Source organism: Charadrius vociferus, unplaced genomic scaffold, assembly GCF_000708025.1.
Source record: "Charadrius vociferus isolate BGI_N301 unplaced genomic scaffold, ASM70802v2 scaffold282, whole genome shotgun sequence".
NCBI classification, from domain to species: domain Eukaryota; kingdom Metazoa; phylum Chordata; class Aves; order Charadriiformes; family Charadriidae; genus Charadrius; species Charadrius vociferus.
The window spans coordinates 1,883,297-1,898,662 of NW_009647731.1; the positions used below are offsets into that span (position 1 = coordinate 1,883,297).

At 38.9% G+C, this 15,366-nt stretch overlaps 2 protein-coding genes across 2 annotated transcripts; one reads left to right on the plus strand and one right to left on the minus strand.

The window, feature by feature from the left end:
- The first annotated feature begins 40 nt into the window (after nt 1-40).
- Nucleotides 41-9,836, plus strand: TAF5 (TAF5 RNA polymerase II, TATA box binding protein (TBP)-associated factor, 100kDa). Its single transcript, XM_009881618.1, has 11 exons — nt 41-128; nt 1,209-1,449; nt 2,705-3,020; nt 3,702-3,865; nt 4,325-4,460; nt 4,962-5,082; nt 6,078-6,207; nt 7,280-7,444; nt 7,871-8,048; nt 8,238-8,415; nt 9,371-9,836. Exons 1-11 carry the CDS (start codon nt 41-43, stop codon nt 9,586-9,588), a joined length of 1,935 nt encoding a protein of 644 aa, XP_009879920.1. The 3' UTR covers nt 9,589-9,836.
- A 3,695-nt stretch (nt 9,837-13,531) lies between these two features.
- USMG5 (up-regulated during skeletal muscle growth 5 homolog (mouse)) lies at nt 13,532-13,802 on the minus strand. Its single transcript, XM_009881537.1, has 2 exons — nt 13,716-13,802; nt 13,532-13,624 (listed from the first exon to the last, which is right to left on the minus strand). Exons 1-2 carry the CDS (start codon nt 13,800-13,802, stop codon nt 13,532-13,534), a joined length of 180 nt encoding a protein of 59 aa, XP_009879839.1.
- Between the last annotated feature and the right edge of the window lie 1,564 nt (nt 13,803-15,366).

Genomic DNA, 15,366 nt, shown 5'->3' on the forward strand with positions numbered 1-15,366 from the left:
GGGGGGGCTGTGCCTCCCGCAGCGTCGCGGGCTCTCCGTGATGCTGGGACACAAGGGTCGCTGTCAGGTCGTGCTTCTCATGGGGCAACCCTCCCTGGGGGGCGAGGCGAGAGTCTACCCCGGCTTTCGTGAGGGGACAGGGGGCCGAGTGTGTCATTCCCCCATACCACTCGGGAAGAGATTGGGATCTCCTGGTGGTGTCCTCCCTGGAGCAAGGGACCAAGGATGAGGTATCTGTCGTATTTTCAGGAAGCACTGTCAAAGAGAGAAGTACTTCCCCGTGTCTTTGTGTCCTGTCTCGACTAACAGTGTGGCAGGAGGCTGAAGGTTTCCTTTGTAGGTAGAGGTGATGGTCCAAGGTGCAGCCACAGGGATGAGAAGAGAGGCCTGATGAACAGGCTGCATTTTAAAGAAGGAGCCATAGGATACTTGTAGAGGAGACTTTATACGTTTCTGGCTTGAGTTGCTGGGTGCTTGAGATGTCCTTTGGATTATTGGAGTCTAAGTATTTTCAGTCAAAGTGTTCTGTGGGGGAGCTTTGTGGAACAGTATCATGAAATTTCAGGAACTGATGTGTCTGAGTTCTAGTAAATGTATAGTATAAAGTGAGCTTGTTCCTGGTATCACCTGATACGATTGTTTTTACATAGAAGACAAAACAATGAAAATGTTTAATGACTGCTATGGAGAACAGAGCTTTCAGTGTGTTAGCAAGTGACAAGAAGGCACTGCTCTATAATGGTTGTGTAGTGGTCTTGGTGAATTGTTCACTTCATGAACTTAATATAAGCAAAATGTAATGGGTATATCTTACAGGCTTTGAAAGATTCTACTCCTAATTTGACAATTTCTAGCCTTAGCAGTAAAGATAACTTACTTTGGTGATGATAGTGGCTTCTTCCTTTACACTTTACAATCCTTTACAATCCTAGCTGAATTAGGCACTATGTTAAATACCTTATAGGCAACTGTTGGCAGGGAAAGTGCACAAGATGGCTGAAGGTGCTAGGAGAATTGGCTGGTGGACTATAATATGCTACCGTCATCTCACTTGTATCATTTAAACTTAGCACTGAACAAGCACAAGACTTAGTGTCATGTTTTGCTCAGAGCGCCTCACCTTACCAGGAGGGTAGTTAGGCACTGTATATTTGCTGGCTATTTCAGGCTGTCTTACAAGCTCTTGTTATATGCTATTGCTTTTGCAGTTGGAGGAGGCGTTGTTGTGGAAGATCAGCCAGATGTGAGTGCAGTATTGTCTGCCTACAATCAGCAGGGAGACCCAACACTGTATGAGGAATACTACAGTGGACTGAAACACTTCATTGAATGTTCCCTGGACTGTCATCGAGCAGAATTATCTCAGCTCTTTTATCCTCTCTTTGTGCACATGTACTTGGAATTGGTCTACAATCAACATGAGAGTGAAGCAAAGTCTTTTTTTGAAAGGTAATTTATTTTCATTTCTGCATTTACATTATTTTGTATTTGCTACTTTGATTAAATCTGTGAGCTATAATAGCATAGGCTTTTGCATATATATACACACGCACATATTATTTTCTTCTCTGACATTGGAGGGATTTAGAATCTGAAGTAATGGTGCCATGGATTACAGAAACTGTTCTTAAATCCTTTTCCAATCTCCTACGTTAGAAAGATGTGCAAACTATATGCTTTTGAACTGTCCATGTGCAGATTTTGAATGATCTTTATGGTTTGCTGGTCAGATGCTGCTGCTTGAGAGAAAGATTATATTTTTTTTTAGCACTGGAAAATTGCAGGGAGATACCAAAGTAACGTGCGCTATAAGTATTTGCTAATGTCATAGCATGTATGGCCAGGTTCGATGAGGCTTTGAGCAACCTGATCTAGTGGGAGGTGTCCCTGCCCATGGCAGGGGCATTGGAACTAGATGATCTTTAAGGTCCCTTCCAACCTAAACCATTCTATGTATATTGAAATTCTTCACATAAAATTAAAGGAACTAATTTATGGCTAATCTACAATTTTCTGTGCTATTACTATGCTTAATTTCTTTATCACTTGAGAAAACTAAATTTCATTTGTTTTTTGGATTCAGACAAATTATGAAATATTTTAATCTAAAAGAATAACTTTGTCTCCCTCCAATACGGCCAGCAAAAATGGTTCTGTAAATAGTTAAAATGTTCCCTGCCACAGCAATTTTATAACATGGTTTCAGTAAAAATGGAAAACTCTAGACATATGTTAGCTATTATATAATACATGTGGAGAGCGAGAAACATATTCACTGTGAAATGTGCATATTCATATAATGAATCAGATATAAATACATCCAATAGTCTTGCGTAATAAAAAATGCCCTGTACTTTATGATACCACAAATTAGAGTTTCATTTCTGTAAATAAACATGTTAGTGTAACTATTTACTTCAGGCAAGAACCCTTTGGGTGTATGAAATTCTGTGAGGTTCCATTTGGGTGTTCTCTTCATCTTGGTTTTTAACTGTTGAACGCTCTTGTTGTATACAGTAAGTCACTGGTGTATCTTCCTCAGGGGGAAATTTATTTCAGCAGAAAAATAATCCCATATGTAGTCAGTAGCTTCCAAAAGGTCCTTACTTATATATTCCATGTTACAGTAATGTAAATAAGCATGCACTTAAGAGATAATGTTTTTGGAATAAATCTTTTATCATGTCTTAAATTGTTTCAATAGATTTCATGGGGATCAGGAGTGCTATTACCAGGATGACCTGCGTGTATTATCTAGCTTAACCAAAAAAGAACATATGAAAGGTAACGAGACCATGCTGGATTTCCGAACAAGCAAGTTTGTGCTGCGTATTTCCCGTGACTCTTACCAACTCTTGAAGAGGCATCTTCAGGAAAAGCAGAACAATCAGATCTGGAACATTGTTCAGGAACATCTTTACATTGATATCTTTGACGGAATGCCTCGCAGTAAACAACAGATAGATGCTATGGTTGGAAGCTTGGCTGGGGAGGCAAAACGAGAGGCTAATAAAGCAAAGGTAGGAGGGAAAGATTCTTGCATGCTTATAATTGAACAATTCTCCCGAGTTTTTCAGGGAAATACCTTAGTATAGACTGACATATGTCACTTGAGATATTAAAAGGCAGCGTGAACAGAACAAAGGAAGAGAACTGTACAAATAGTTGTTGGCAGGAGCAGAGAGATCAAGATGTGTCACTGTCTGGTAGAAGAAAGCGTTGAACCCCTTTGAGAGAACCTTGCATTCAGCCCACTGAACTAAACGTAAACTAACTCCTGAAGTACTTTCTGGTTTTAAAATGGACACCTGACTATTAGGCTTCCTGTCTTGTACAACAGATGTATTTCTTACTTACTGCCAGTTGTTACTGCAAGGGCTGTTTGTGTAGATCTTGACAGTGTAGTACAACAGTACTATACAGATAAACTATGTCAGCTGTAGGGATTCTTCTTTAAAGAAGTGCTAAGAAGTGGTGGGGGAACTTACAGTTGTCCAGATCAGTTGCTGGGTAAAACAGCAGAACGTGTACTACGTTTGCTATGGGCTAACCAGTAATGTATGCAGTAATATAAAGATAGCAGTTTTAAAGGGGCACCTCTATTGTGTGGACTACTACATTGAAAAGTTTCCATTAAAAAAAGTAGTTTTCAGTAAGAACAGCAATGACTGTTTTATCTCGTGTATTTTACTGGCTTGCAGGTTTTCTTTGGCTTATTGAAAGAACCAGAGTTCGATGTGCCTTTGGATGATGAAGATGAAGAAGGAGAAAATGAGGAAGGAAAGCCAAAGAAGAAAAAACCCAAAAAAGACAGTGTAGGATCAAAAAGTAAAAAACAAGACCCTAATGCTCCTCCCCAAAACAGGTACCAAGGGCATGTAGAGAAGTCTTGTTAAATCCAGTCTTGTCGTGCCAAATCTGCATTGCTGTTCGCATGACATTTTTAGCTCTTTGGCCATTTCAGCTGTACACAGTTTAGCAATAAGACTTCTCAGGGAGGTAATGGAAAGCTCAGCATTTAACCTTTTGTCTTTGCCCTTCAAGACGATCTAGATTTCCCTTGGTAAAATTTCACTTGGTTACCCACTAATCTTTTCAGGTCATACTCAGTTCTCTATCTCGTTCCATTGCCTGTCTGAAACTCTTAAAGCTACTGGCTCTTATTCTCATCAGCTAATCTCTTATGTAATCTTTCATTTTTTCTAATTCTTGCTTCATATTTGAATATTGAGGTGTAGAGTTGCAAGCAAAGGTTTCTCTTTCTCTGTTTAGATTAACAATATGTAAGGTGCTTCTAATTTGTAAAAATGAATGCTTCTTGCAGAATTCCTCTGCCTGAACTGAAAGACTCTGACAAGCTGGATAAAGTAATGAATATGAAGGAAGCTGCAAGGCGCGTGCGTCTTGGCCCAGAGTGCCTGCCCTCCATCTGTTTCTACACGTTCCTTAATGCTTACCAGGTTGGTAAAAGAAGAGTTTGGGTAATATGGAAAAGGGAATCAAAATTCTTAACAATTCTAAACATGCCTCTTAATAGAGAAAGAAGACTTAACAGAATTGGCGAGGGTTATTGGAGTATTTGAAAGGTTGTGTTGCAAAGTTTATATTCCAAAATCTTCAAAATTCTCTTTAAAGATTCCATAAACTATTTGATTTCTGTGGTCCTTGGTTTTGCTCTGGTTTTGTCATAATTCCTTCTTTTGCATTTCCTGTGGGCAACTAAATGGTTTGCACCAAAGCCCAGGAAAACAGTACTATTTTGTCACTATTGACTGTGCTTCATTCATATAACTTTATTTTTAATGGTGAAAAAATGTATGTGTTTATGTCTATCCTAGAATAAGTCCCTCTTATTTTTGTAAATAAGTTGAGTTAATTTTCTTATTTGTACTTAGGATTTTGTAATGTTTGAAGTGCATCATGAAAGATAAAAACAATATAAATGGATATTTTCTGTTTAGGGTCTGACTGCAGTGGATATTACAGATGACTCTAGCATGATTGTAGGAGGTTTTGCTGACTCTACTGTCAGAGTCTGGTCCGTGACTCCGAAAAAGCTACGTAGTGTGAAAACAGCAGCAGGTAATTAAGACAATGATACTTAATACGAGCACGCATGACTTGTGACAGCTGTGTTTTGTGTGAACAGAGAAAGATGTCTGTGGCAGAAGAGTTGTCTTCAGCAGTTAAAAGCTTTCAGTCTGAAGAAACAGTTATGTGCACAGATGTATGATTGCATCTTATGGACTACCAATAGAAACATTTTTAAAGGAATGAGAAATCTGGTTGTGTACACCTGCTGTGAGGTGGTCAGAGCACGGAGCTTGAAACTAGCCGTAACTAACATGGAACTAGCCATCTTGCTTTTTAACTGTATGGTAACTACAGGGTGCAGTAGACTTTTGGGTTTAGGTGATCTAGGGAGAGACTAGAGATACCCTGGGGGAAATTATAGGATGGAACTCTAAGAAGGATGGTGGAAAATATCCTGTAGCTCAACACCTACACAAATTCATGGAAACCAGGTTTCTTTAATTCTTTAATACATTGTTTATGTAACAATGTGTTGCGGTTGAAGCTAGACGCCATGCAAACTTTTCTTAATTTGGATATTTAACTGAGATGTGGTCATGATATTCAGCGAACAGTAGCCTACAAACGAAAAGTTACTTTGTATGTAGTGTGCAGCTGTCAAAGCACATCTGAAAAGCATCTTCATGGCATATTACCTTTGTGGGAAAAGGCATGAAAAATTGGCATCTCTATCAAGAAGATGTTGTTGTGTTTGGAGGCTGAACGATTATTCATGAAAAATAACACACATCAGGATTAATTTATTTTAGTCTTAGTGAAGACTTAAGAAAGAGTGATTATTTAGGTAAAATATTATTTTCATCTTTTACAATAGTAAAAAATATTTTAAATGCCATTGGATATTTCAGACTTAACAGTTCCCAGGTACTCTGTCACATTCGTATCGTACTGGCCTCTTTTACAGATAATACTATTTGTTTTCCTGTTCATGGCATTTATCTTTGAACTTCTAACAGTTATACATGAACTTTGAAATATTGCAGACCTCAGTCTCATCGACAAAGAATCAGACGATGTCTTGGAGAGGATCATGGATGAGAAAACAGCAAGTGAGTTGAAGATTTTATATGGTCACAGTGGACCTGTCTATGGCACCAGCTTCAGTCCTGATAGGTAAAATAAGTTTACAAGCTAACTGGTTTGCTTGTCTTGAGTTTTGATTGTATACTACTGAATGCAAACATGTTCTTAATGCAGCTTTTTCCAGAATGTTAAAGCAATTCTTTATGCAGTTTATAAGAAATTGTGTGCGAGTGTAAGTGCTTGTTATGCTCAGAGTGTTGGGCACTGTCAGCTATTACTGAAATCAACTGGAGCTGAGGATGCTGACATAGTTTTTGAGGTTCAAGACTTAGACGGCAAAATAGACCATCATTTTGCAAATTGTTGTTTAAGTCAGCTTTTAACTAACTGAATTGTAGGAGGAAAAATACTGCAGCACTGATTGTGCTTACACTATTGCAAACCATAAAGCCAAACTGAGTAGCTTATGGTTGCATTTCTCATATTCTATTGAGACTTTTATTTTTCAAAATGCATGGAATAGTATCTTTAAAATAAGAGATTTAAAACCATTATGTAATTATGAGAGTCTGAAGAGTAGAAAGGAGGTTTAGATGTCTAAAGTTTTGCTTTTGCATGTGTCTAGCCAGGAACCAATCATCACAGAAATGCAACTGAGAAGTAAACTTTGTGTGCAACATGAATATAGAGTATAACTATGAATTGAGAATGTGAACATGATATGAATTCTCTTTCAGGGAATCCTGGAATTCTGTTTGGAGTTATATTAAAAGATTATATTTTTTTAAGTAACATAGTAAAGCAGTTTACTAGTCATTTTTTCATTTAACTGGAATTCCTGAGTAAAGCCCAGCTCTGTTGGTTTTTGAGTTGGTTTTTTTTTTTTTCTTTCCCTCCCCTAAGTATTGCTGTAAGTGTCATCAGAATTAGTCCTCAACATCCAAATGTCTCTTTTTTTGCATAAGGGCTTAGGACTGGATTCTGCTTGAATTGGTTATTGTCGCTTACACCCCCAAAATACTGATTTATATGAGACATGCTGAACAGTTGCTGTTCAGTGGACAATCTTTCTTATCATAGACATCTCACAGCATTTATGCAATGGTTATACAGTCCATGTGTAAGTTTGGTATGTAATATGCTATACTCTCTCCTGTGACAGGAATTACCTGTTGTCCTGTTCTGAGGATGGCACTGTCAGATTGTGGAGTCTCCAAACATTCACATGTTTGGTGGGCTATAAAGGACACAACTACCCAGTATGGGATACACAGTTCTCTCCTTATGGTTATTACTTTGTGTCAGGAGGACATGACAGAGTGGCTCGGTAAGAAACTGGATGGCTTTTTTACTTGTTTGGATAAGTTTGTGGTGGATTAACCCTGAAAGTGATTAGCTGATATACTCTAGCCTAACCTATTACTGGAAATAAATTTTATTTCATGTCAATTAAAATACTGAACAAATGTTTTAATGTCAGGGTTTGGTTTTTTGGTTTTCGGCACAGATCAGATTATCTGATGTCTAAAGAGATAGTGTCTTCTTACATGACCATCTGACTATAAGTGTTCTCTTCTAGTTGTTTAACAACTTGACAGAATATTCTTTACTTCTCCCATATTAAAAGTGTACTTTTCCAAAACAGATCCTCCTAATTCAATAAACTGCGTAATTACTTCCTTTTATCCCTCCTTGTACAACAGATACTAAACTTCATTAGGGTTCTTTTCATTAATAAAGCTTTTATTTTCAGACTGTGGGCAACAGATCACTACCAGCCTTTACGGATATTTGCTGGCCATCTTGCTGATGTGACGTGTACCCGATTTCATCCAAACTCTAACTATATTGCCACGGGCTCAGCAGACAGGACTGTACGGCTCTGGGATGTTTTGAATGGAAATTGTGTAAGAATATTCACTGGACATAAGGTAAAGGGATATCACTCACAGTGTGAAAGTCATTCTTTTTCTGCGATGCAATTCTGAAGAGTAGTATCCAGAACAAATACAGCTTGACTGACCGAAGTATCCAGAACAAATACAGCTTGACTGACCAAATGACTGAATGTTGAGTAGACTTAACTAACTTGTTTGTTCCCCCCACAATGTCTGTTTTAGGGACCAATTCATTCATTGGCATTTTCTCCCAATGGACGATTCCTGGCTACTGGAGCAACAGATGGAAGAGTTCTGCTGTGGGATATTGGACATGGCTTGATGGTTGGAGAATTGAAAGGGCACACTGACACTATCTACGCGCTCAGATTCAGTAGAGATGGGGAGATTTTAGCATCAGGTAAAATTCACTGGAAACAGTGAAGGTGCTGTTATGTTCCATAAGTTTGAAGAGCAATGATGTAATTGGTTCCTTAAATTGAGGAAGACAAAGTAGAATCACTTGCTTAGCAAAAGCAGCAACTTAAAACTGCTGGTACAAGGCGAGTACTTCACTGGACTGTGCAGTATGACCCCTCGCTGTTCCAGAAACTGAAGGAAAGGTGTTGTGCAGTTCAACAATAGTGAAGGTTGGGATTTGCGTGCAGTGTTGGGGGTGGAATCTGAAGTTAGAAATAACTCTAGGGCAGACAAGAAGAGGGTGGGCTAGAGAGGCACAGGATGCTGTAATGGGAGTGGGGCATGCAGCAGGACTAAAAAGAAGAGAGAGAAAAGGATAGAAAGGAAGATGAATTATCCAGACCCTTACTATTTCTTCATGGTAGATTTTTTTTTTTATATATAGATGTGTGTGTGCAATATTTACAATCAAGTCTATAAGCAGCAGAACTTGTGAAGCCTGCTTGTTTTTCCTGCCTGTCCATGTGGATTCTCTGGTGTCTAATATAGCAGAGCTCCTTTGCTGGTTTTCCCTTCATGGAGGCACAAAGTTTTGTCTCTCCATGATTAGTGGACTGTTTTCTTAAAACGTATAGGAATTTAATGAATTTGAAACTTGTTCTGTTCTCTACCAATCCAAACCTAAATGTTTTGAGAGAGTAGTTCTTTGTGCTTTGTGCACAGGGCATTCAGGTTGGATTACAGGAAAGCTGACATCCTAGTAGCTTTTATTTGTGCATTCAGTTTGTCAGAGACTTGCTAAAGCCTGTTTCCTTGCAGGATGAGGGCGTAAGTCTACAGTTATGAGCAAACCTGCTTTTTGAGCCTTAATTTCTGTTAACTTGCTCCCCAGTAACTTTTTTTATGTACCTTTTTTATTAATAAAAGGACTTAAAACTGTTCTTTTTTCTTTTTAGGTTCAATGGATAACACAGTTCGCCTGTGGGATGCTGTGAAAGCATTTGAAGATTTAGAAACGGATGACTTTACTACTGCCACTGGACATATAAACTTGCCTGAAAACTCCCAGGACTTGTTACTAGGTACATACATGACCAAATCAACTCCTGTTGTACACCTCCATTTTACACGCAGAAACTTGCTGCTGGCTGCGGGAGCCTACAGTTCACAGTGAATTGGGAAGCTGTGAGAATGCCTGTGCCAAGCCATTGCAGTAGCAACCTCAGGATGGGAGAAGAGGAAGAACGTCTTGTACAGGTGGACCCCACTAGTTTGTTGCAGGAAAAACAAAACTATGTAAACTAATGCAAGCAGTGTCTTCTCAGTTCTGCTGTTTCATATTTATCCACAGTTTGAAAATGCTGGAGATTGACAAGACATCGTGGCTGTAAAAGGAAGGAATTGTTCATGGTGCTTTTGATAAAAAAAAAAAAACAAACCTATATGAAAATGTCTGTCTCCTCTGAGAGATGGTATTGAGCTCTGCTGAAACTTGTGGAAAGTTAACAGCCTTAGTATGTGTTCTCAAATGATTTTTTTTTTTTTTAAAGCACTTAATTTATGGTTAGCAAATGTTTAATCAGTCTCAGACACAAGCAAAAACTGTTCAGTTTTAGTAAAGAATGTAGTTTAACTCACTATCGTCTGGGCTGGGCAACAGGTATGGTGAGGGTATCACAGCAACAAATAGGGCATTGAAAAAGCATGTCCTACAGGCAGAGGCTTGTGGGGGACTGCTGTGAAGTTTCATGTGTGGGTTTTATCCATCCAAATACGAAGTCCTGAAAAGTTTCAAACTCCTGTGGTCTTTTGAGGTATGAGAAAGGCAGATCTTGTTATTCTGTTTTCACAGGTAGCCAACGCTGTAAGGGTGGTAAGCAACCACAAGTGCAATGTGAACTTTATTTACTTTCATACTTTTATTGTATGAAGGAAAAAAAAGGGGGGGGGGACGGGACTGAGGCACAACTGCAATATCCATTAATAAAAAAGTGGACTTTTAACCCTTTTACATTGTGTCAGAACTAAAAGAACTTTAAAAACCCGCGTGAGGTTTAATGTATCAAAATGTAGCCAAGAAATTGAAACATTATTGCAGAGTAAGAGTGTTAATCAGTCCTAAGTGTATTATCAGTTTTCTTTTGAAAGGCCAGCTTGCCTGCTGACTTTGTTGAAGTGACAATTTCCACCTACAAAAATATTGTACCCTAGTAAGTCCTCCTAGACAGCTGATAAAGCTCAGCGCTTTATTTCTAAGGAGGAGGAAAACATGCAAAGCATTGGGAAGTATAACTTTTAACTTTTTTTGGGGTCTTTGGACAGAAACCACCACCACCAAAGGGCAGGCCCAGTTTGGTGTGGTTTTGGGTTTGTGGGTGTTTGTTTGTTTGTTTGTTTGTTTTTTAAATCTCTTACAAACTGTATACAGGGAAATCTATTTTGTGTTCCTCACTACTTTCCAGTAAGGGCTTGGACACTTGAACAGTCTGCTGGCTCTCTAGTGAAAATAAAAACAAGACTTGACATTTCTGAGGTAAATAGAGAACTACCTCCCTTCTCTGAATCTAATTCTTGGAGTAAAGATATATTACAGGCATTATACATCAACATAAAGGGTGGAAAATTCATTAGGAAGATCACCTGGAACTTCTCTTTAAAGAAAAAGGTTAAAACTAAATTATTATGGGTGTTTGTTTTGGTTTTTTTTTTGTGTAATTGTACCTCAACAAAATTTATTTGCTTTTAATTGGATCTCAGTTGGATTTAAGTACAGTTATGGTGAGTCAAACAAGTGACCTACAACAAAGCATGTACAGTTTTGACAGGTTAAAGAAAACACTGCCGCATTCTGCCTTTGTATTTTGTACAGTTTTATACTTTTGATATTATAATAAATACTAAAACCACACAGTTTGGGTCTGTATGTTACAAGAAGCTATTTTCTTCCTTTGGTAGCTGCAATGGAAGCAAGAGCAATGCTTGTAACTGTGAGCAATCTGCTATGAGAAACAAATACAGAAATTGTTAAATTGATGATTAGCCATTTCATGTAAATCTTGTTCTAATGGTAGGTGATGGGTTGTAGCTAATTAGATCTAACCATTGCTGTACCAGTGCAATATTCCTCTAGAAAACTGTATACAGCAAAGGCTATTTACGCAAACAAACTCAGAGGGGAATAAGATGACTAGATTTATTCAGAAGGTCCAGCATGTACAAATAGCTTTAAGAATACATGAACTACAGTGAGAGAGCACAAAGACTCTGTAATTTCTCTCTCCTTTTTTTCCAGCAATCATGTATCTTCCTGGTGCCCTCTTTGGGAAGTGTACTTGCAGGCTTTAGCATCAGAAGTCCCAGGTTCAAACCCTGCTGCTGGCACCCTTCCACAAAGCACAGTGCTGTATAATCACTCTTGCACACCAGAACTTATGTGACATCTAAGAAAGGTACTGAGTTTTCATTGAGATATATAAAGACACTGCGGAGAATGGGATAGAAAAGTTTTAGTGTTGGGCAGGGAGGGAGCTGTATGTAACTACCTGTGGTAAGAACACCTCATTTATTAAGAATAAGCACTGAACTGCTTAAGCCACTGTTTATGAACATGCAGAGTTATGAGAGCTTAACATCAGCAAAGTAAGCCACTTTCTTTCCAGCAGTTACCTCTGCAAGACAGGCCAGTAACAGAAAAAGCTTAAATACCATAATTTGATCGGTCTATGTTGGGAGGTTTTACATCAAAACCAAACAGGTTCTATGTAAAATATGGACAACTGAGGCAGAAGTTGTAATCTGTGTTGTATTAGTAACAGTGAGGAAGTCATGGTTTCCATGTAAGCTACTAGCTTGGAATGCAAAATAGGAGCAACCAGGTAACTGCAAACCACATAGGCTTACTGTTTTCCACTATGACATGGCAGTGCAGAGATGCATTGATCAGCTATAAGCTCTGTGCTGGTATTATGGTCATGCTGCTGAGGTCTTTCCTAGGTTACTATCAGGTGCTCAGAACACTTTAGGATGTGTTAAAACAGCAGAAGAATTTACTTAAAATAGTAATGACAGGAATCAGCTACTCCATCTCCACTACAAATAAGTATTTTTGACAGAAGGGAAAAAAAAAGGTGCCACATTTATGCTTTTTTACACCATTTCATATTTCAAATAAAACAAGCAATTATTTTATTAGCCATAACAGGTCATCAGCTTTCATTACACTGACACAGACTGGAGGTTCAGACATGCCAGCAACCTGCCAAGAGAAGAGAGATCAAACATAGCAAGTCTTGCACAGTGGTACTAGTAACTGAGCATCCCCCTTCCCCAAGCCCAAACAATTTTAGTTATAAGCAGGCACATTTCAGGAAGAAATAACTGATGTCCCTTTAACATACAGCAATGATGCTGTCTCTGATATTTTCTACCCCTTTTTGCAGACTACGAAGGCAGCTCATAGGTTATTTTCCAAAATGCCATTTCAGTGGAAATTTTGTATTTGAAAGTGACTCTAGAATTTTGTGACACTTGGTTGTTGCTATACAAGAACAAGTCCAATCACTTCTATACAGGCCTTGCATAATCAGGTGTGCTAATATATACAGTTCCATTGTATGGTGCTCCTTTACTCTGTTCAAAGTAAGGTTTTAACAGACTTCTCTAATACAATTAAGAAACAAGTCCTAAAGCACTACCTTGTTACTTCAAGAACCTAAAAAGCAACAATTACCCCTATTTTACAGCAAAAGGGCAGACCAGAGGCACCTAACAGTTGCAAGCAAAGCCTGATATACTTAGCTGCAACATCCTTCCATTCCTCCTTCCTTGCTTACTCTTCCTCCCTGCATGCTGTCCCTAGTCCCACTTACCATGGGACAAAAAAGAATATTGGTATCCCATACTTTCTGCATCCCCCTTTAACGACCTACTTCATTCGGAATGCCCCCTAATAAGCTGATGCTATAGTTTAGTTGAGGTTTAAAATGATAAATACAAAGTTCACATGCCTGTGTTTCTCTAATTACACTGTATTATTAGCAACTTGTCCTTTGTCAGTCTTTCTTCCTGGGCTAGCATTGAAGCATGTTGGTCCTGGAAGAACACCAGTCACTTACCATTTACTTATCTGCCACAGCAGGAGTTTTCTTTTTAGGTCTAAGCTTGAAATACAAGACGAGCATTGCAACACCCGTGTATGTTGCTATTACATACTGGAAAACATAACAGTTAAATTTAGTTTCAGTCTAAAACCCAGAAAATACCATTATACTGACTACAAAAGTTAAAATACATAATACGTACATTCCTCCTGCCTGTGATGGTGTAGGAATTGAAGTACTTCTGAAATCCAGTGAACTGGTGTTGAGATCCCGAGTCATGGCCAGCCATGGCTGCTTGTCCTAACAAGCAATAAAGAACAGTTAACAAATTTAAAGTAAGTTGGACAGGATCAATAGGAAAATCAAAGTAATCTCTGCACTAAGCTAAATAATTCCGCTGTCAGCTATTAAATTTGCTTTCAGGACATTCAACAGACAGTGGATACACGTAGGGATCAGGCAGATTCAGAGTCTGCTTAAACAGGTGACACAAGCAAATAAGCAAATGAGGGGTTTTGATTTATGATTTTCAGAGTTCATTCAACCAAGTTTACACATGACAAAAAATAACAAATTAGTATGGTGATGAATTCCTCAAAGCACTTATAAAGAAGAGACCTGCCAGTCCTGCCTACGCAAACATTCAATACACACAAATTTGTACCAATTGTTCAGGAATCTGCAATACCTAATTAAGATAAATCTTCACTAGTTTAGCTAAGAAACAGCTTCAATTACATACCCAAAAACTTGGTGCCATGATTCAGAATACACCACTACTCTGTTTTGTGATTCAAAATGCTGTTTTACAACTTTTACACCACATTAGAGTGCAAGTGTTGTTAATAAGAACTGCCCTGCTCTCAGCTGCACATTTGCATTGCATCTACTTGCCCACCTTAGTATTCACAGATCTGGATAAAAATATATGGGTTTTTTTTCTAGTTAGTTTTCAGCTAGATCAGCAAGTTACTTGAGCCAGCTACAAAGCCTCGGATGTGCTTTCACAGGAACAACAAAAACACTAAGTACATGAGGGCACACTTCTGTATTTTGTCTGTGTCTGCACCAGTTTCAGGTGTACTGTAAGAAATTCATTAACACAAAAGCCTGGCATGGCTACAGTAGCATACTTGCAGGCTCACTGAATGGTTGAGGTTAGCACCTCTGGAGATTGCGTAGTCCAACCCCAACCTGCTCAAAGCTGGGACAGCTACAGCAGGTCACTCAGAAACATGCCCCATCAGGTTTTTAATATCTTCAGAGATGGAGACTCCACAACTGCTCTGGAGAACCTGTTCCAGTGCTTAATCACCCTTACAATAAAAGGGTTTTTCTTCTTAACGTTTAAAAATATTTTTTTGTAATGTTTAAGGAGGTTTTATGTTTAGCACAAACATTTGTTGTCTATCTTGTAACTCACCTCAAAAGAAACACACATACCACATGGTTACCTACCAAACTGGGCAGAAGCTGTAGCCACCAGTACCCCAGAAGAGGGATACAAGAGACTGCTACAGCAGGTGCTGTGCTCATTAACACAGTTCTTATGCCAACCCAATCCAGTAATGTATCTCTAGTGTATAATCAGGTAAGCGTGCCCGTAACTGGATTGACTATGCAATAGCTAAAAATCTTAATGAAATAACCTCCCTAAACATCTGCCTTGGAAAGCCAAGGTCATCTTTTCTTACGCCTGACCGATACAAAAGTCTGGAGAAGAGTCACTGCGTCCTTCCGACGACGGCTCAGAGCCCAGACATCACAACACAGGTTTTCCTTTCCGGAAGAGCCCGGTGCCCTTGCCAGGCGCGGCCCGCCCCGCCGGCTGCCCTGACACCGGCCGCCGCGCT